The following is a 20,208-nucleotide window of genomic DNA, read 5'->3' as shown; positions in this document are numbered from 1 at the left end:
TTGGTTCGGTCCTTAGCCGTCTTTTCCAAAAAGTTTTCTTAGCTACGGATAGCTGGGCCGGCCCGACCGCAACGATACGCGTCAGGGAGGATGGACAGGAGGAAGAGGGCAGGAGGGGCTGAAAAAGCCAGGTTGAAAAAAGGAAAGCCATTGGAGGAGGATGCTGCCAAATGTGCCAAGCTTACAGATTTATTTTCAAGAGGAGTAACACAAGTGGCAACTGGTAAAGAGAGACAAAGGCCTAATGATTAGCAACATAACTATTCGGCTAACGTTGTAGCCTTGATTAATATCATTGTAGAGTTGTCAACCTATTCCCAAGCAAAATATTAAATTTAATTAAAATATTAGCCTTTTTATATCACCCAAAATATGGTGATCCATAGACTTTGCAAATATTGATATATGCTATTGATATTGAAGTATGCAGTAATATGACTTAATTTTTCTTTGTAGCTTCGGAGCAGCAGATAAGACAGTCTCCTGCTGAAAATGATGAGCCCGACATTTGCAATGAGGAGGCCATGACTACAGGGACAGGTAGAGAGGATAACAGAGGAAACAATATGAATTAAAGTTATATATTCTAAGAAAGAGCAGTACAGTACTTGATGAACCAATATGCATTGTTTGCTCAGAAGTGGGTGTAGTAAAGGAGTAAATCACCACTATATAATACTCATGCAGAAAAATAATAATGACCATGACAATGAGGTCTCACTCCAACAAATCTGGCCTACTGCCTAATCTGAGTCTGACACCCCTGCTATGCCCTTCTGCCTTTTTTAATGTTGTGCATATTTTTTGTTAACTTCTCATCTTAAGTGGATTATTATTGTTGTATTTAACCGTTACATTATTTGTTGGACCATGGTATTCATAAAAGAGCTACAGGATAGTAAGAGCTGAACTGTTGTTTCATTTATCCAATTTCCACTATACCATGAAAAAAGTGGGCTGGTCTTGAGCCTGAAATTCCCGGGCTGAAAAGTGGCCCCACTCCGGCCCTGCATTGTTCCATGACAGATCAGATAGTTACATGTTGTGTCCCGTGACATATAAACAGTCGTGTGTGATGATGTATAGTTTCAGGTTATCTGTTCACAATTAATGTAATTAATGTCTTAAACAAACATGTTAGAACAGCATAACACAGACAGTGACGCAGCTATTAATGTGAGACTGTTTTGTTGTTTACATGTAAGAAAAGTATAAAAGCGCCATATATATTAATGTTATGGTCGCTCGCTTTGGCGGTGCTATATTTTGATAGTTAAGTGTGTACTTGTTAATGAGAAGACAGTTAATTAAGGCTAGTGCCTTTTAGCTAATGGATGCTAATGGCGCGCTAGCATTTTAGCACCATTGTAGCATCAGTAACCTGGCCTGAGAATTACATTGTTTCCAATATAAACAGTAGTGTGTGATGATGAATAGTTTTAGCTTGCCTGTTCACAATTAATGTAATTCTGGTCTTAAACAAACAAGTTAGAACAGCAGAACACAGACAGTGACACAGCTATTAATGTGAGTCTGTCTTGGTGTGTTTACAGAGCACAAGGAAAACATCTGCAATGCTGAATGGACATCGTCATCCTTCAGTGTGTAACACTCGCGCAGTGCTCCTCGCGCCACGCCAAACGGGTCAGCCTACTTCTCCTCTGACCCGCTGCATCAGACAAACAGGTGATGACGTTGTACGGTGATAAATTAACCACAACGTTATTCTACACTGCAGGGAATCGAACCCCATCCCGGTAAACCAGGAGTACCATTACCAGTGTCATTTGTTTTTGGCAAGAAAGGAAGCCCCCCCTCCTCCTCCTCCCCCGCCCGCCCCCCCCTCTGAGTTTCTCCCCTCCCCACACACACATCTATATTTCTTGCTAAATGTTCTAGTTCTTCACATCGATCAGAACTTCCAGGTCGTTGTTTAAACCCTGGATGGTTTGTGACGTCTCCGTGTTTTGTAGCTTCAGGTAGTCGGTCTTTTTTGTTATTGAGATTTGTGGTCAGAACAATCAAAAGATCGTATTTCTAAAAGCTTTGAGGTGTCAACAAACAACGTGAATGTGATGTGAAACCGGATCACCTCGAGTAAAACCTGCCAGTCTCTTTTTGATTTTCAAGACGAGCACCACCTACTTCCACTGGACTTCTTCAAATATCCCCCAAATTTGTTATGCTTGATACAAGTCACGGCCTGAGGATATCAACAAGCCTTTTTTTAACTCATTGTCAAAGCGCCGGCACGATTGTCAAAGCGCCGGCACGATTGCCCCCCCCCACCCCCACCCCCGTCACCCTTTTCACTCTACACGAGTTTGCAGGTATGTTGTTGTTGTTGGTTATCCCTGATCAGAACAGTTTTTTCTGGCTTCAGGGCTTCGTAGTTCTGCTTCACATCGATCAGAACTTCGAGGTCGTTGTTTAAACCCTGGATTGTTTGTGACGTCTCCGTGTTTTGTAGCTTCAAGGAGTCGGTCTTTTTTGTTCTTCTTATTTAGATTATTTATAGTATTTATAAAACTGATCTTGGCGTCTCCCACCTTTTCCTGGTGATCGATCAAGGGTTTCATCAAACTTGATCTTGTTGTTATCCATAATCTCAGTCAGATTCCTGACCGAGCCTGTTGCCCCGCAAAGGGCTTTGTTGAGTGGCTGAGTTGTCCACGTCCACGCATGGATCAATTCAGCCCACTCTTTGATGGTAACAACCTTCTGATTGATTATGCAGGGGTTCTGCGCAAATGTTTTGGGCAGCTGCATACCTCCAGTATTTCTTTTCTTGATCAACGGAAGCCTCCGTATTTATCAAGTTGATCTTGATGTTTCTCACTCGATCTTCAGGGTTTTATAAAACTTTATCTTGTTCTGATCCATCATCTCGGTCAGAGCCCTGACCGAGGCCTTTGCCCGTCAAAGGTCTTTCTCCAGTGGCTCAGTTCTCCTGGCTTGGGTCTTCTGAGCGTCCTCGCTGGTGTTAAACTTCTCATCATGGATGATGCAGGGTTTCTACGCGAAAAGCTGCATTTCTCCAATGATTGTTGTTTGTTGATACATGTCTTCTGTAGCTGCCAGTCTTTTTTATTTCAAGACGAGCGCCACCTACTTTCTCCTCTGGACTTCTTCGAATATCCCCCAAATTTGTCATGCTTAATACAAGTCACGGCCTGAGGATATCAACGAGCCTTTTTTTAACTCATTGTCAAAGCGCCGGCACGAGAGTCAAAGCGCCGGCACGATAGTCAAAGCGCCGGCACAACTCCCCACCCTCACCCCTGTCACCTTTTTCACCCTTCATGAGTCCCTTTAATGTAAGGAACTTTGTCTTGAGACAGGAAACCGGATCACCTCGGAGTAAAACCTGCCAGTCTTTTATTTTTATTTTCAAGACAAGAGCCACCTACTTTCACTGGACTTCTTCGAATATCCCCCAAATTTGTCATGCTTGAGACAAGTCATGGCCTAAGGATATCAACGAGCCTTTTTTTAACTCATTGTCAAAGCGCTGGCACGATAGTCAAAGCGCCGGCATGATTGTCCCCCCCCCCCCCACCCCCGTCACCCTTTTCACTCTACACGAGTTTGCAGGTATGTTGTTGTTGGTTATCCCTGATCAGAACAGTTTTTTCTGGCTTCAGGGCTTCGTAGTTCTGCTTCACATCGATCAGAACTTCCAGGTCGTTGTTTAAACCCTGGATTGTTTGTGACGTCTCCGTGTTTTGTAGCTTCAAGGAGTCGGTCTTTTTTGTTCTTCTTATTTAGATTATTTATAGTATTTATAAAACTGATCTTGGCGTCTCCCACCTTTTCCTGCTGATCGATCAAGGGTTTCATCAAACTTGATCTTGTTGTTATCCATAATCTCAGTCAGATTCCTGACCGAGCCTGTTGCCCATAAAGGGCTTTGTTGAGTGGCTGAGTTGTCCACGTCCACGCATGGATCAATTCAGCCCACTCTTTGATGGTAACAACCTTCTGATTGATTATGCAGGGGTTCTGCTCAAATGTTTTCGGCAGCTGCATATCTCCAGTATTTTTTTTCTTGATCAACAGAAGCCTCCGTATTTATCAAGTTGATCTTGATGTTTCTCACTCGATCTTCAGGGTTTTATAAAACTTTATCTTGTTCTTATCCATCATCTCGGTCAGAGCCCTGACCGAGGCCTTTGCCCGTCAAAGGTCTTTCTCCAGTGGCTCAGTTCTCCTGGCTTGGGTCTTCTGAGCGTCCTCGCTGGTGCTAAACTTCTCATCATGGATGATGCAGGGTTTCTATGCGAAAAGCTGCATTTCTCCAATGATTGTTGTTTGTTGATACATGTCTTCTGTAGCTGCCAGTCTTTTTTTTATTTCAAGACGAGCGCCACCTACTTTCTCCTCTGGACTTCTTCGAATATCCCCCAAATGTGTCATGCTTGATACAAGTCATGGCCTGAGGATATCAACGAGCCTTTTTTTAACTCATTGTCAAAGCGCCGGCACGATAGTCAAAGCGCCGGCACAACTCCCCACCCTCACCCCTGTCACCTTTTTCACCCTTCATGAGTCCCTTTAATGTAAGGAACTTTGTCTTGAGACAGGAAACCGGATCACCTCGGAGTAAAACCTGCCAGTCTTTTATTTTTATTTTCAAGACAAGAGCCACCTACTTTCACTGGACTTCTTCGAATATCCCCCAAATTTGTCATGCTTGATACAAGTCATGGCCTGAGGATATCAACGAGCCTTTTTTTAACTCATTGTCAAAGCGCCGGCACGATAGTCAAAGCGCCGGCACAACTCCCCACCCCTGTCACCTTTTTCACCCTTCATGAGTTTGCAGGTATGTTCAAGTGACTTTGGCTTTTTTTTAACTCAGTCAAAACGGCGGAACGATCGGCGGGCCTGCGTTCTCGGCCGAGGGAACCGGCATCTAGCCGGCCCCCCCGACAGAGGAACAAGGACCCACCCATCGCTGCTCGTAGCTTTGATTTTTGAATTATTTTTCTAAAGGGAGGGAGGAAGCCGGATCTACCAGACTACTCCCTTTAAAAAAGAAAAAGCTTTTTTTTAAACTCGTAGTCAAAGCGGCGGAACAATCGGCGGGCCTGCGTTCTCGGCCGAGGGAACCGGCATCTAGCCGGCCCCCCCGACAGAGGAACAAGGACCCACCCATCGCTGCTCGCAGCTTTGATTTTTGAATTATTTTTCTAAAGGGAGGGAGGAAGCCGGATCTACCAGACTACTCCCTTTAAAAAAGAAAAAGCTTTTTTTTAACTCATAGTCAAAGCGGCGGAACGATCGGCGGGCCTGCGTTCTCGGCCGAGGGAACCGGCATCTAGCCGGCCCCCCCGACAGAGGAACAAGGACCCACCCATCGCTGCTCGCAGCTTTGATTTTTGAATTATTTTTCTAAAGGGAGGGAGGAAGCCGGATCTACCAGACTACTCCCTTTAAAAAAGAAAAAGCTTTTTTTTAACTCATAGTCAAAGCGGCGGAACGATCGGCGGGCCCGCGTTCTCAGCCGAGGGAACCGGCATCTAGCCGGCCCCCCCGACAGAGGAACAAGGACCCACCCATCGCTGCTCGTAGCTTTGATTTTTGAATAATTTTTCTAAAGGGAGGGAGGAAGCCGGATCTACCAGACTACTCCCTTTAAAAAAAAAAAAAGCTTTTTTTTAACTCAGTCAAAGCGGCGGAACGATCGGCGGGCCTGCGTTCTCGGCCGAGGGAACCGGCATCTAGCCGGCCCCCCCGACAGAGGAACAAGGACCCACCTATCGCTGCTCGCAGCTTTGATTTTTGAATTATTTTTCTAAAGGGAGGGAGGAAGCCGGATCTACCAGACTACTCCCTTTAAAAAAGAAAAAGCTTTTTTTTAACTCATAGTCAAAGCGGCGGAACGATCGGCGGGCCTGCGTTCTCGGCCGAGGGAACCGGCATCTAGCCAGCACCCCCGACAGAGGAACAAGGACCCGCACATCGCCACAGCTTTGATTTCTGAATTATTCCCTCAGCTCCTTCACCTGCTCCTGAAGATTGACCTTTGCGAGGTTCAGAGCCACCATCTCTGACTGAAGCACAGCATTTTTTCCAGCGTAGGTCTGTTCGTGGGAGACCTTTTTCTCCAGGACCCGAAGGTTCTTCTGCACAGCTTTGTTCTGCCTGATCAGAGCAGCTTTCTCTGGCTTCAGGGCTTTGTAGTTCTTCTTGACATCGATCAGAACCTCCAGGTCGTTGTTTAAACCCTGGATGGTTTCTGACTTCTCCGTGATTTGTAGCTTCAAGGAGTCGGTCTTTTCTTTGAGAACATCGAACTTCCTCTTGTAGTCTTCTTGTTGGAGGAGCCTGAGGATGGCCTTTGAGTGCGTCTCAAACAACACTCCGTTCTCCTCCACCAGGGTTCTCTCCTTATCTTCCAGGACAGAGATGTTGCACCTGAAATAGTCTCCGATCTCCAGCTGTTCGTTGGCAGCCTGGATCTGCTGGTTGAGACCAGCGTTGTCTATTTCCAAAGCTTCTGAGCGGGCCTGTGTTTCGCTGCCGACAATCGTCCAGAGCTTCACCTCATCAAGCCTCTGGTTTAGGAGCTGGACTTCCTGCTGCAGAGTCGCATTCTGAAGGTGGGCCTCCTCATTGGAAGCTTGTACCACCAGGGTTTCCTTCTTGAATGCTTCCCCCAGCTGGACTTGTCTCTGCATCTTCTGGATCTGCTGGTTCAGGCGAGCATTGTCTATTTCCAAAGCTTCCGAGCGGGCCTGTGTTTCGCTGGCCACGCTCCTCCAGAGCTTCAACTCATCAAGCGTGTGGTTGAGGAGCTGTACTTCCTGCTGCAGAGCCGTATTCTGAAGGCGGGCCTCCACATTGGAAGCTTGTACCACCAGGGTTTCCTTCTTGAATGCTTCCCCCAGCTGGACTTGTCTCTGCATCTTCTGGATCCGATGGTTCAGGCGAGCATTGGCTGTTTCCAAAGCTTGAGAGCGGGCCTGTGTTTTTCTGCCCTCGCTCTTCCAGACCTTCACCTCATCAAGCTTGTGCTTGAGGAGCTGTACTTCCTGCTGCAGAGTCGCATTCTGAAGGTCGGCTTCCTCATTGGAAGCTTGTACCACCAGGGTTTCCTCCTTGAATGCTTCCCCCAGCTGGACTTGTGTCTGCAGCTCCTGGATCTGCTCCTGGATCCGATGGTTCAGGCCAGCATTGGCTGTTTCCAAAGCTTTAGAGCGGGCTAGTGTTTCTTTGCCCTCGCTCTTCAAGACCTTCACCTCATCAAGCCTTTGGTTGAGGAGCTGTACTTCCTTCTGCAGATCCTCATTCTGAAGGTGGGCCTCTGCAACGGTAATTTGCACTGCCAGGTTTTGCTTCTTGATGGCTTCTCCCAGCTGGACTTGGGTCTGCAGCTCCTGGAAGTGAAGTTTCAGTGCGAGGTTCTGTTGGTCGATCGCCTCCTTATCAGCTGTTGAGCGGTTGAAGAGCGCTTCCTCCAAAGCAAACTCTCCTTGAAGTTTTAATTCCAGGACCTTGATATTTTCCTTGATCTCCACATTCTCCTGTCTGGCCTGTTCACAGTCAAGCTTCAGCTGCTGGAAGCTCCTGAACTTCTCCTGCTGTTCCTCCATTTTCTGCATCAGACCGTCCCGCTCACTGTCCATCTGTTCTTTCTCCTCTTTTGCTGTTTTGAGGAGGTTCTGGAACATGCTGTGGTTTTGAGCCTTGTCCTGGAGCACCCTGACTTGTTTCTTGAGGGTGTCACATTCTTTCATGGTGGCGATTTTCTCTGAGTTAAATTGTTGAGATCTCTTGTGAACGATGTCCAGTTGTTCCCAGCCTTGGATCTCTACCTGGCTTGTGTGGATGGCCATGCTGAGGGACTTCAGCTGTGCGGCGAAGTTCTTCAGGGTGATTATCTGCTTCTCTTGAGGACTTTCCTCGGGTTCCTCAATTGCAGTCAATCCCAGTTGGACGGGTCTTGCTCCATGCTGATGTAAAGCCACTGGTTCCGGTTGTCTTACCGTTTCCTGTTTCGGCTTGGCATTGCACCTGGCAATGCCAAGCCTGGTATCTCCAACTGGTCTTAGTTGTTCCGGTGCCCTTTGTCCTCTTAGCGGTCTGCATACTTCCAGGTTTTCTCTTGGCTGAGGTAAGCCATTGGGCTTTTCCGGTGCCATCTGTCCTTGTTGCTGGCCGAAATTTGCCTTGTTCCTGTTGACTCTTTGCTTTCTGTACTGTGTGTTCGACATAACTACTGAATATAGTGGAGTGCTATCGTAAGATAAAAAAACCAAAAATTAAGTAAATTATGCGAATTATGTGGAAGCTGTAAAGTCCTGTGAGAAAAGAGCTCCTTATATATACTTCTCAGAGCTCCACATCAAAGCCCGATGGCACATCAGTGATGTCACGACAAAGGCACATCAGTGATGTCACATCAAAGCCGCATCAGTGATGTTATGTCATAGAGTTAAAAAAACAGAGCCTCTGAAGTCACATGTCCATGTCGCGCAGTCGTTGCCTGGAAACAAGGAACTGCAATGCATTGTGGGTAATGAAGGATTGGAGGAGAACTCTCAAGAACTTTCAAGCTGTTATAATTCAAATGTACTTTGTCAAAACTATCCCAAATGTCACCATCTTGGTGAGCCATGGCTTCAGGACTTCTGCATACTAATATGAACTTAAACTGGCAAGCAGGATTCTAATAATTGTCTTAATAATAATAGATAACAAATAATTTTCAAACCATGCTTCTACATATAGCTTTCATTAATGGCACAGTGCATTGTTTGTTTTTGAACGGAAAGTCACCGTTTCTCTTTCTTCTTTATGTTTCGATATAATGCGTGTTTTTTTCTCTTTGATCTTTGTTCTTGTGTGAAGTGTAAAATAATTTTTATATTTTTTGACATGCTGTAGCTTTGCGATCTGTTTTTGGCGGACAAACACATTTGTTCAGCTGCGTTCACACCAAAAGCGTAATGCGAATATTCGCAACACTTTAGTCGCTTGACCATTTGTGGCGTTGCGCTTCACTCGCGAGAGGGGCGGGGCTTAGAGGGGGCGGGGCTTATCTCTGTGGAAACGGTTATCATTTCCTCCATCCACCATTAATAACTAACCACGAGTTCTGCTTTAAAATTGTTGAGGACATCACACACACGTCGGAACATCTAACGCCCTCGTGTTTGGGTTCATAACAACAACTATATATATATATAATTAGGCTATGTTGGCTCGCATCGCCACATCTGATTCACTGTCTCTTCCAGCTCCGATTCACCAACGGCGCAGCAGCTCAACGCCGATTGGCTTTCGCACCTCGGCGTCGGGTGATTTTTAGAATATTCGCAGTGCACATATTAGACTACCAGAGAGCGCATATAGACTACCAGAGCACAGGTGTTATCGCTCCATTAAAGTGGCCAGTTAATTAATTGCAGCATCGTTAGTGTGATCAGTTACAGCTGTGCTGCTGCGCCACGTTCAAACGAGTCTCGCCCAATTGCAGCGCTCCTTTTGTTTGTGTTTGACCAGTGGTCCCCAAACTACGGCCCGCGGGCCGAATCCGGCCCGCCTCCCCATTTGGACCGGCCCCCTGAACAATACCAGAGACGCGTTCCGATTTATTATTATTTTCACCTGGCCCGCTGCCGTTGAGATTGCAGTGAGACGCGGAGAAAATGTGGAGTGGTTCTCTTCTTCGCAATAGAACATCTTTGATGGGATGTCGCGTCTCGGCCAATCAGCGTTCAGATGTCCACAGCGTTTGGGAAGTTAGGTTAGCTTGAATGTTAGTCCGCTACATCTGCTGCTGTCACGCTGCACACGGTGTAGCGATACTAACAAAGATGTGATTTAGCATATTTTTAGTATCGATACTTCATTAAAAGAGCGATCAGAGCGCTCCGTTAAATGCTGCAGCACTTGCAGCGAGTGGCGCGCGCATCGCTCAGCCGTGATGCGCGCACACAGGTGAGCACATTCTCACTAGCACACCCCCCTCCCCCCCCTGGCTGGCCCTCCAGCAGACAAGGCAAACGTTATGTGGCCCTCTTAGGAAAAAGTTTGGGGACCCCTGTGTTTGACAGTCAACCAATCAGGAGCATTTCACCAGACGGCTGACCTATCAGCATTCAGCTGACGCAACATGTGTTAGTTCAGATAATATTCTCGAAAGTGTAATAATAAATAATGAAATAATATTCGCATTGCGCAATTCGCCACCCGGTGACAATTTGCGTCCATCGTAACGACTCGCGTCTCTCAATTTACTGTTCAAACACAGTCATTAGCCAATCAGAACACTTGTACTGTTGTTGCCATATAATAATTCATTTTTTCCATCGCAGACTTTTTTTTGCCTTAAGGCACAATCACACCAGACGCGACTATAAAAAACGCAGCCGCACCAAAAATGTGCCGGGCAAAACAGCTCTGTGCACCTGTGGAGTGGACCTGCGTGCGTAACCAACCATTGATTTGGGGTTCAATATATTTTTTTAAAAAGAAAGGAAAGAGTACGGCGAACACCACCATCTATTCCATGAGTTGTGTCTCGATGGCGAGGCTTTCAGTTGCACTTCCGACCGAGCAGGAGTCAGTTTGAGTCGTGTTTAGATTTATAATTATAAAGATCTTCGTAATTAAATACCGCTAATATAATATATAATATGAGGTTCTCCTCGGGAAAACAGGAAGGAAAGCCCGACTCCTGCTTGATTCGATTGGCTGCCTTGGCCGAGTGTGACATTGATGAGCGGTGCTCCTCCGACCTCCGCGCCTCGCGCTTAAAGTTGAGAATATTTAAACTTTTAAGCACGCCTGAAAAACGCAAGAAACCCGCGCCACGTGGCATTTAAAAGGCGCGTCTGAAAGTCGCGCCGTACCATAGGGAATCAATGGTTTTGCGGGCTACGCGTTTTTGAGAGGCGCGTCTGGTGTGATCGAGCCCTTAGGCGCTCGGGATTTGTCATAGGCGTTCGGGAAAACGGCTTAGGCGCGCGCCCAAATTTTCTCTATGCAGGAAAAACCCTGCAATGGGATTCACCTGGTTAAATAAAGGTTTAAATAAAAAATGTAAAAGCGTTACATCTCGTGCTGCCACCAGGTGAGAACTAAATGTTAAGGACTTCCTTACAGAGCGGCTGCCCGTCTTGTTGCAGCCGACTCCGGTCTGCTAGCCTTGAGAGTGATACACACTGCGTAGGAACTCACAACAATGTAATGGGAGGAACGGCTCACAGCTCACAGGGCTCTCAGCTCGGCTTTAACAATAACTAATGGAGCATTAAGGTTTATAACCTGGAGGGAATTGAACCGACGGCTCGGTGACATCCGATGTTCATTCTAACCTTCGGTCCCCCGACTTGAACCTCCAGGGACAAAAAGGGTGAAGATGGATTTAAGGCCGAGCACCTCCCGCTTCTATCGGCCTTGTGAAATTGCAATGGATTAACCCGTTATTCACTTTTTTTTCCTTTTCCCCCCTTCCTCCTGTCTCGTTTCCCTTAATTTTCTCTTCCATATTTATAACCTCCTTTCATCTTTAAACATGATCTAAAAGCAGTTGTGATGGCTTTGCTCTATACATATAAAATCATTCTACACACTGTAATCTGCATTAGTGTAAGATTAAAATTACTTTTTTTTTCCAAGGATGCAAAGAATACATAATTCTGGGTTTCTATATCTCAGCTGCACATGGGACAGAATAAAAAGATGCGACTCTTGAGGTTGGCTGTTACTTTTACATTTATGTTCCACAGACAATAGACGTTTATAATCCATGAGACAAATCCCTGTGTAGTTGCTGTGCCTGAATTGATTCAGATTTTCTCTCAGCAAGCAAACTAACAACAGATTAAAAGCATCTTGTTCCTGAGATCAGACGACAGAAGCCCTCTTTAACACGTTATGAGTGCTAAATATTCCCAAAAGTGTCAAACGGCAGCAAAATGTCAAATTAGTCCACCGAGTAATTCAGTAAATTCATTTCGAGGATCACGCTTTGATTAAACAAGTTAAGGGTCACACAAGGAAATAATAGGAGACAATTACGATGAGGGAAGGACGTCGAGCGTTCACATGGGAGGCCAGAGGGTCGTCGACTAAATTAAACTCGTTTTAACCCCACGACCCTCGCGGTAACGGGGTCTGCTTCCCAGGCGGTTGGTGACGCGGAGGATGTTTGCATTCTGGGTTATCTGCTGGCCAGAGTGCGCACAAGTCTCCTCTGATGCAGCCTCCGGAAAGTGGGAGGATCAAGTCACATCCGGGCATTTTGCCGTGCTTTGCGAGAAGCGGACTTTGAATGTGAACATGTACTCGGGCTGAGACTGATGACGTTTCACGAGTCACAGTATACGGGTAGAGGAACGTACGCACAAGTACGCTGATTGAGAAACGCCGGATATCTCCTCTGGGGCCGGGACGCCCGGGAGATACAAAATGAACTTTGGGATGATGCCGAGACACTTCTTTAGGTGGAGCGAGACAGTTAACTGCAATTGGATTAGCCAGGAGTGGTCTGTGGATTGTGAAGCCTTAGAAGTCCTCGGCCGAGAAATTATACTCTTTATCTGAACAGTTATTAGTTATTATCAACGATTGGTAATACTTTTTACTTAATAAATTTTATTATAACTTTTCGACTCCGGACATTTTCTTCGGTTCAGCACCAGGGGATTTTTGAATACTTGACACCGGACATTAGACAGGAATAAATCAAGGAAAACACACACACACACACATGGATGCAACAGGGAAAAAAACAGCTTGCACTGAATCACATGGTAATATTATTAATATGACTTGATGGAACAAACTAAACATGTCTTGCTCGGCATAAGTAGACGTAAAACAGATTCTCTGAGGAACACGCCCGCCAGAGAGCTGCCACTGGAGATACAGGACATGGTGTTTTATTGTACAGTATTTATAGAACATTCCGTGTAGGGGGTTGGTGAAGGTCATGGACTCATGAGGTGGTAGGACAGTAGGTGAGTGCAGGCGGTGGCGTGAGAGTAATCTAAATCCTAGAGAGGCCGAGAGGCCAAAGTACCGATGGAAACGGGGAAATAATCTGGCAGCTGGAGAGAAACCGAGGTGTCAACAGGAAGGAAGTGATGATGTGATTGAAGACAGGTGTGGAGATGAGGTGGAGATGAGGTGCAGGTGTGGAGATGAGTTACAGGTGTGGAGATGAGGTGGAGATGAGGTGTAGGTGTGGAGATGAGAGATGAGGTGGAGATGAGGTGGAGATGAGGTGCAGGTGTGGAGATGATGTGGAGATGAGGTGGAGATGAGGTGCAGGTGTGGAGATGAGTTACAGGTGTGGAGATGAGGTGGAGATGAGGTGTAGGCAGGCCCGTGGTGGGTAATCGGGAGAATCGGGAGAGTTCCCGGTGGGCCGCTTCACTTCTGGGCCGGTCGAGAATTTTATTTGTTGACATTTGTCACGTTAGTCCATCTTCTCTTAAAGTGGGCTACACACGTTCAGCATTCTGACACCGCAGCCTCTGCATGGGTTGTACCATGCGAGGAAGTTCACCCCTCCCAAATAATAGAGTTGGTTCAGTCCATTATGGAACTCAACCAACTCAGTTTGGGAGAGGAGAACTTCACCCCTCCAAAATAGAGTTGGTTCGGTCCTTAGCCGTCTTTTCCAAAAACTTTTCTTAGCTACAGATAGCTGGGCCGGCCCGACCGCAACGATACGCGTCAGGGAGGATGGACGGGAGGAAGAGGGCAGGAGGGGCTGAAAAAGCCAAGTTGAAAAAAGGAAAGCCATTGGAGGAGGATGCTGCCAAATGTGCCAAGCTTACAGATTTATTTTCAAGAGGAGAAACACAAGTGGCAACTGGTAAAGAGAGACAAAGGCCTAATGATGAGCAACATAACTATTCGGCTAACGTTGTAGCCTTGATTAATATCATTGTAGCGTTGTCAACCTATTCCCAAGCAAAATATTAAATGTAATTAAAATATTAGCCTTTTTATATCACCCAAAATATGGTGATCCATAGACTTTGCAAATATTGATATATACTATTGATATTGAAGTATGCAGTAATATGACTCTTAATTTTTCTTTGTAGCTTCGGAGCAGCAGATAAGACAGTCTCCTGCTGAAAATGATGAGCCCGACATTTGCAATGAGGAGGCCATGACTACAGGGACAGGTAGAGAGGATAACAGAGGAAACAATATGAATTAAAGTTATATATTCTAAGAAAGAGCAGTACAGTACTTGATGAACCAATATGCATTGTTTACTCAGAAGTGGGTGTAGTAAAGGAGTAAATCACCACTATATAATACTCATGCAGAAAAATGATAATGACCATGACAATGACGGCCCCCATGAGGTCTCACTCCAACAAATCTGGCCTACTGCCTAATCTGAGTCTGACACCCCTGCTATGCCCTTCTGCCTTTTTTAATGTTGTGCATATTTATGTTAACTTCTCATCTTAAATGGATTATTATTGTTGTATTTAACCGTTACATTATTTGTTGGACCATGGTATTAATAAAAGAACTACAGGATAGTAAGAGCTGAACTGTTGCTTCATTTATCCAATTTCCACTATACCATGAAAAAAGTGGGCTGGTCTTGAGCCTGAAATTCCCGGGCTGAAAAGTGGCCCCACTCCGGCCCTGATATGAGCTAGTTAAGCAGTCACGCTTTGACGAACAATATGTTTGGAGCAGCTACTGAAACCAGAGAGCATTACAAGTAAAAAAGTACTGCACAGATTTAACATTGCATTGGTTAAAAAAAACTTATTTTTTATGAAAAGTGGACGTAGTCATCGTGACAGTCTGCCGCTTTGAAGCCACAGGTTTACAATGTTTACTCAGCGAATACATCGAGAGAGTAGAGTCCTTTTCTCATAGACTTCTATACAATCGGGGAAGTTGCCCCCTGATGGTCATTAGCGAGAATGCAGGTTTAAAAACATTTCTGCAGTAGCTTCACTCGGCAGAACCAGAAGAGTTAGAGATATAGAGCATCGTATGTGGGATGTGGTCCACTTCTGATTACATAACTCTGATCTTTTAAATAGTTTTATCTTAACCACCTGAGAGCTCTGCTGCTGTGTGAAATGCCTCATCAAATGGTGGAACCACAGCTGCTATGGGGGAGGCCAGCCGAAAGTGAGTCCCACCTCCTCATTCTGAAGTAGCGGATGTGTTTTACTGTTTTTCTCCGTCGTACTTTCTCACTTCCCTCCTTTGCTTAACTACTACCCTCGGCGTTGTTAGGCAGGTGCTAATATATTTCATCTCTGTCTTCTAATTAGTACTGACTTCATAAATGGCTTTTGAGGGCATCCAGTAATAACGAACGAGTTTAAAGGCTTTACTTTTTTTTTGCCGGGAGGGCGGCAGCCGGCATTCCGTCAAAGGTAAAGGTAATCCTCTTGTTCTTTGTCTTGATACAACACCGTGTTGCTGATCTTACATTCTGTCCTATTCTAATTGGAATTAAACTCACCCTGAACTTATTTCAACTGTAAACCTATTAAAAACCTTCTGAGTGAGATCTGCAGATGATTTTGAGGTTGGGACTTGTTATTTCTGCTCCTCTAATACAGCAGTCATATATATATATATTTTTTAAACATCAACACATTTTGTCAAATGTCACAATGTGCATATAAGGCTATATATATATATATATATATATATGTATATATGTGTGTATATATATTTGAGTATATATATATAAGTGTATATGTATATATATATGTATATTTGTATGTATGTATATATATATATATATGGATGTATATTTGTATGAGCTTGATAATTCAGCAAACACAGATTTATTGTAAACGAGCCCCTGTTTGAGTCTACTGGATCAAGCTGTGAAGGCTCGATCACACCCAAACACAGAATTCTTACTTCTGGATTAATTGGCACTTTGTTATGTTTTCCTTTTTGCACTAAAGGACAAGGATAAGACCTGGTATGTGATCTGCCACACGCAGTCCTCTAGCGGTTGGCGGTTTAACAGGCATCTTGTTTGTCGTGTAGAGAGTATTAAGAGAAACGTTGAGCTGCGTGAGGAGGACTTCATGTTGGTGACATGTTCCTCTCTTCCTCAGTAGATTCCCCTCCTCATCTCTGAGAGGGCCGACGTGTTTGGACCAAATGGTGGCCGGAGGACAGAAGACAAAGACCCGGAAACAGCGAGACGAGACGAGGGGGCCTGGGGACCGAAGACGTTAACACAAGGCCTACTCTATTTCAGAGACTTTTGAGGACTCTGGGGAAAGAGGTCAGGTCACTGTTGAGATCTCCAGGGATAGGAGCTACTACCTGAACACAGGAGCACAGCACACGCAGAGGAGTGATCGGCCACCGTTGACTACCTGGAGCCTCTGAAGCTCCAGAGAGATACAACCCCTGAGGTCCCTGAGACCTTGTTTGACGGGACCACAGACACCTAGAGGCGCGAGACTCTCGGAGGCGACCATGAACAACGTGGAGGAGATGTCGGTGAAGTGCGTCCTGGTCGGGGACACCGCGGTGGGCAAGACGGCGCTGCTGGTCCGCTTCACCGCCGAGACCTTCCCGGATACCTACAAGCCCACAGTGTTCGAGAACACGGGGGTGGAGGTGTATATGGACGGGGTTCAGATCAGCCTTGGGCTGTGGGACACGGCTGGCAGCGACAACTTCCGACAGATCCGCCCGCGGTCCTACCAGCAGGCCGACGTCGTCCTCGTCTGCTACTCCGTGGCCAACCCTAACTCGCTGGCGAGCGTCCACAACAAGTGGATCGCCGAGGTCCGGGAGTACCTGCCCAAGGTGCCGGTGCTGATCGTGGCTACCAAGACGGACCTGCGGGAGGCCGGGGCGTACCGGGGCAGCTGCATCTCGGCAGCAGAGGGGAGGCGCCTGGCTCATGAGGTCCACGCCAAAGGCTACCTGGAGTGCTCGTCCTTCGGTAACCGCGGCGTGCAACAGGTGTTTGAATATGCGGTACGGACGGCTGTGAACCAGGTCAGGAAAAGGGCCAGGCGACGGATGTTTGGCATCAACCAGTGCAAGGTCTGCTGACCTTTGACCTTGACTTGGCGGGAACCCAAGCCTTTTTGGAATGACTTTTGACAGGCCTGTATTCTTATGTATTTAAAAAGGCGAATGTGTTGTAGTACTTTCAAGAAAGAGACGTAGAAAATAAATTTGATTCTTCTGATCCGTCTGTGAAGTGAACCACAACGCGTCAAACGCTTGGATTTTAAGACGTCTTCCAGAAATTCTTTATGAAAAACTTTCGCTGTGAAGAATAAAGCACTTAAACCTTTAATATTAAAAGGTACACATCATCACTCAGAGAGGGAAGAATCCTAATATCTCAGTTTGCAGTTGGATCAGGAAATTAAGTTTTGAATTGCAGCGTAAAATTAATAAGTACCTTTACTACCACAGATAAAATGACAACTGGGTTTTGCAGTTGCATTAGCTTTTTACAGATTTGTTGAAGTTTATTCTCATGAAATGTAATAACTATGACATCAGTAAATAATGGTAAGTGCATGTTGTCAGCTATGCTCCACATATAATAGACATAATTTATGTATACAAATATATATATATATACACACATTTATATTTTATATATGTATATATATACATATATAAACAGACACATTTATATATACACACATTTATAAAATGTAAAATCTACATACATATTTTTATTATTCGAAATGTTGACTCAGACATTTTCTTTTTTACAGTCAACACAGTCTTTAAACATTAATAAAACAATTGTGTTGGTATACATGAGATCATTGCTTCGTTTATTTTATAGAATTTTTATATTAATGTCGGATCCAAAGACTTAAAAAAATCTATGACAAAGTAAAGTGACATGAAACATCAACATTATCAGATATTTTTTGACACTGCATTACTTTTTGTGAATTTAATTTGTTTTTATTTAACTGTACTTCCTTTTAGAGATTATGAGAAAGTTATTAAGACATGACATGCTGCCTATGTTTCTTGCAAGCGTTATCAATGAATTATGCAACACATTGAGACAGTATTGTTTAATTCATAAACACAGCAAATAAAAGACTGGGAAATCATCTACGAGTGTTTGACACATGTCTAGTCATTTTCCTTCTCTGTGTTGACTCCTCTCTGGTAGGGAGTTTGCATTTCTTTGAATAAGAACTGAGCACTTATTGAAAGGTGCACGTTCAATGTGAAAGATAACCCAATTTATTGAGTATCGTACTTTGTGTCTGACTACATGGATATCTCGTACATCTTATCGAGCTATAAGCCGGGTAATGTCTGTCTGTGTGTTCTTCACATAATTCATTATTCTGTCGGTGCACTTTGGACTCGCTCCAACCCCGACCTGAGGTCCCAGGCAAACGCTGCCTTGTTTTACTTTTCTGTACATTAGTATTTGCAGTGGCGGAAGGATTTAAAATCCTAAATTAAACTATTAAGTAGAAGTAGTGAAATAGTCCTGTATTTAAAAGTTAAATAGAGGCATTATCAACAGAATGTACTTTGAATTGGCTTGGCGTCTGTTCATTCCGACATGATGCTGGATAGTTTCATGAATAATCATTTATAATATTCACATCTAAATCTGCAACGTAACCAATAACATTTCTCTGTCATGTAAATGTAGTGCTACAATGTTTTCCTCTGAAGTGTACACAGTACGTAGCTGTACGGCTGAGCTGCATCATGTTTAAGTGCTTTGTAGGTTCTAAATAAGGCTATTTCAGGGAAGAATGAGTTAAAATAGTAACATAATTAAATTATTTTTCTATCCAAAAATCATAATAAACCTATAGCTGCTTGATGCCCTTTAATGGGCCCCCGGGTAGTGGCCTGCCTTAACTAATGGAAAATCTGCCTGTACTCTGTGTGTGTTTCTGCCCCGAGTAGCCGCAACTCAGCGTTTGAAAACATCATTTTATTCTTACTTTTTTTACATTGAATGCCATATTATATGCTGAGCGTGTGTAAAGCAGAGTTCATAAATGCTTCACTGAGGAGTATCAAAACATCCCGAATAAAGGAAGAGCTTACTCAATAAATGTAATCAGCTCAGTGTAAAACTTCAGCCAAATGAGAACAACACGTAAGCAAGTGTAACAACGCATCGCTAACACACACACACAAACACACACACACATCCTAAAGTCAAATATGTGAACATGATCACCAGATCACTGTTCCTTCTATACTGCAGGCGAGCATTGTCCACTATAGCCATTGCTGATTAATACATACACAAAAACACAAACACAGAAACACACACACACACATACACACACACAAGCGCACACAGGAAACACCTGTCATATGCAAGCTCAGTACCACAGAAACTCGGTGACACATTAACACATAATCATATCCCCATGCGCATTACTCTGTAGAATAACAGTCGAACGATGCCAATGACATTTCTGATCTATGTATATATATTTAGAATAAAATAAAACATAATAAATTCCGTACACAAAGTTGTTATGCAGGAAATTGAAGCCTAATCAAGACTAAAAAGACTCAATTAAAATGTCATAGTGGTAGTTGTTGTCAATAATAAAAGTATATGCACAACTGCTGCAAAGGTCAATTAGTTGACCTCTGTTTCTGGTGAGCTCCTTGACAGCCTGCAGGAACTCTCATCACTAATCTACAACCAGTGCACACCTCTACCGGCTTTTTGTGGAAGACACCTGATTCTGCATCTGTGTGAAGTTTATGGCCATGACAGCGTGTATGACACGTGTCATGACATTTGCGTATGTTCCTATTGAATGACCTGAGGTATCTCTGTATATATGTGACTGACACATGTCATTGGCTGTGAAACACAGTACGGTTCAGTGTGTGTGCGTGTGTGTGTGTGTAGTACAGCTGGTTGGGGCCATGTACACAACAAGTAGATAGTGCTGCAGGCATCACATTTCACCAAGTGCGTGTTTGCTATGTGATACTGCAGTGTACCTGTGTGTGTGTGTGTGTGTATTTGTGTGTGGGAGCGATAGCCCCAGGTCCTGTTCCAGAGCAGCGATCACACAATGACCGACGGTGTCACTATAGAGCGAACTGTGACTAGAATATAGAATATAGAATAGAATATACACTTTTATTAATCCCCAAGGGGAAATTAGTTCTCTGCATTTAACCCATCCTTAGTTATTAAGGAGCAGTGGGCTGCGGTGAAGCGCCCGGGAAGCA

The 20,208-nt window shown here is 44.6% G+C and overlaps 1 protein-coding gene across 2 annotated transcripts; it reads left to right on the top strand.

Moving 5' to 3' along the window:
• Window positions 1-448: 448 nt before the first annotated feature.
• rhoh (ras homolog family member H) lies at window positions 449-18,085 on the top strand. 2 transcript variants are annotated; one of them, XM_056409477.1, is made up of 3 exons: window positions 449-540; window positions 1,554-1,686; window positions 16,092-18,085. In XM_056409477.1, exon 3 carries the CDS (start codon window positions 16,459-16,461, stop codon window positions 17,044-17,046), a length of 588 nt encoding a protein of 195 aa, XP_056265452.1. In that variant the 5' UTR covers window positions 449-540; window positions 1,554-1,686; window positions 16,092-16,458; the 3' UTR covers window positions 17,047-18,085. The 2 variants fall into 2 exon arrangements, with proteins under 2 accessions (XP_056265452.1, XP_056265453.1); XM_056409478.1 differs by lacking the exons at window positions 449-540; window positions 1,554-1,686 and adding an exon at window positions 15,008-15,386 and having other exon boundaries at window positions 16,089-18,085.
• Window positions 18,086-20,208: the final 2,123 nt, after the last annotated feature.

This window comes from Pseudoliparis swirei, chromosome 24, assembly GCF_029220125.1.
Source record: "Pseudoliparis swirei isolate HS2019 ecotype Mariana Trench chromosome 24, NWPU_hadal_v1, whole genome shotgun sequence".
Classification (NCBI taxonomy): domain Eukaryota; kingdom Metazoa; phylum Chordata; class Actinopteri; order Perciformes; family Liparidae; genus Pseudoliparis; species Pseudoliparis swirei.
Note: the sequence above shows the minus strand (reverse complement) of the source record. Positions and strands in the feature narration are given on the sequence as shown.

Coding starts and splice junctions, on each gene's coding strand:
- rhoh (XM_056409477.1), top strand. CDS start 16,459: ATGAACAACGTGGAGGAGATGTCGGTGAAGTGCGTCCTGGTCGGGGAC.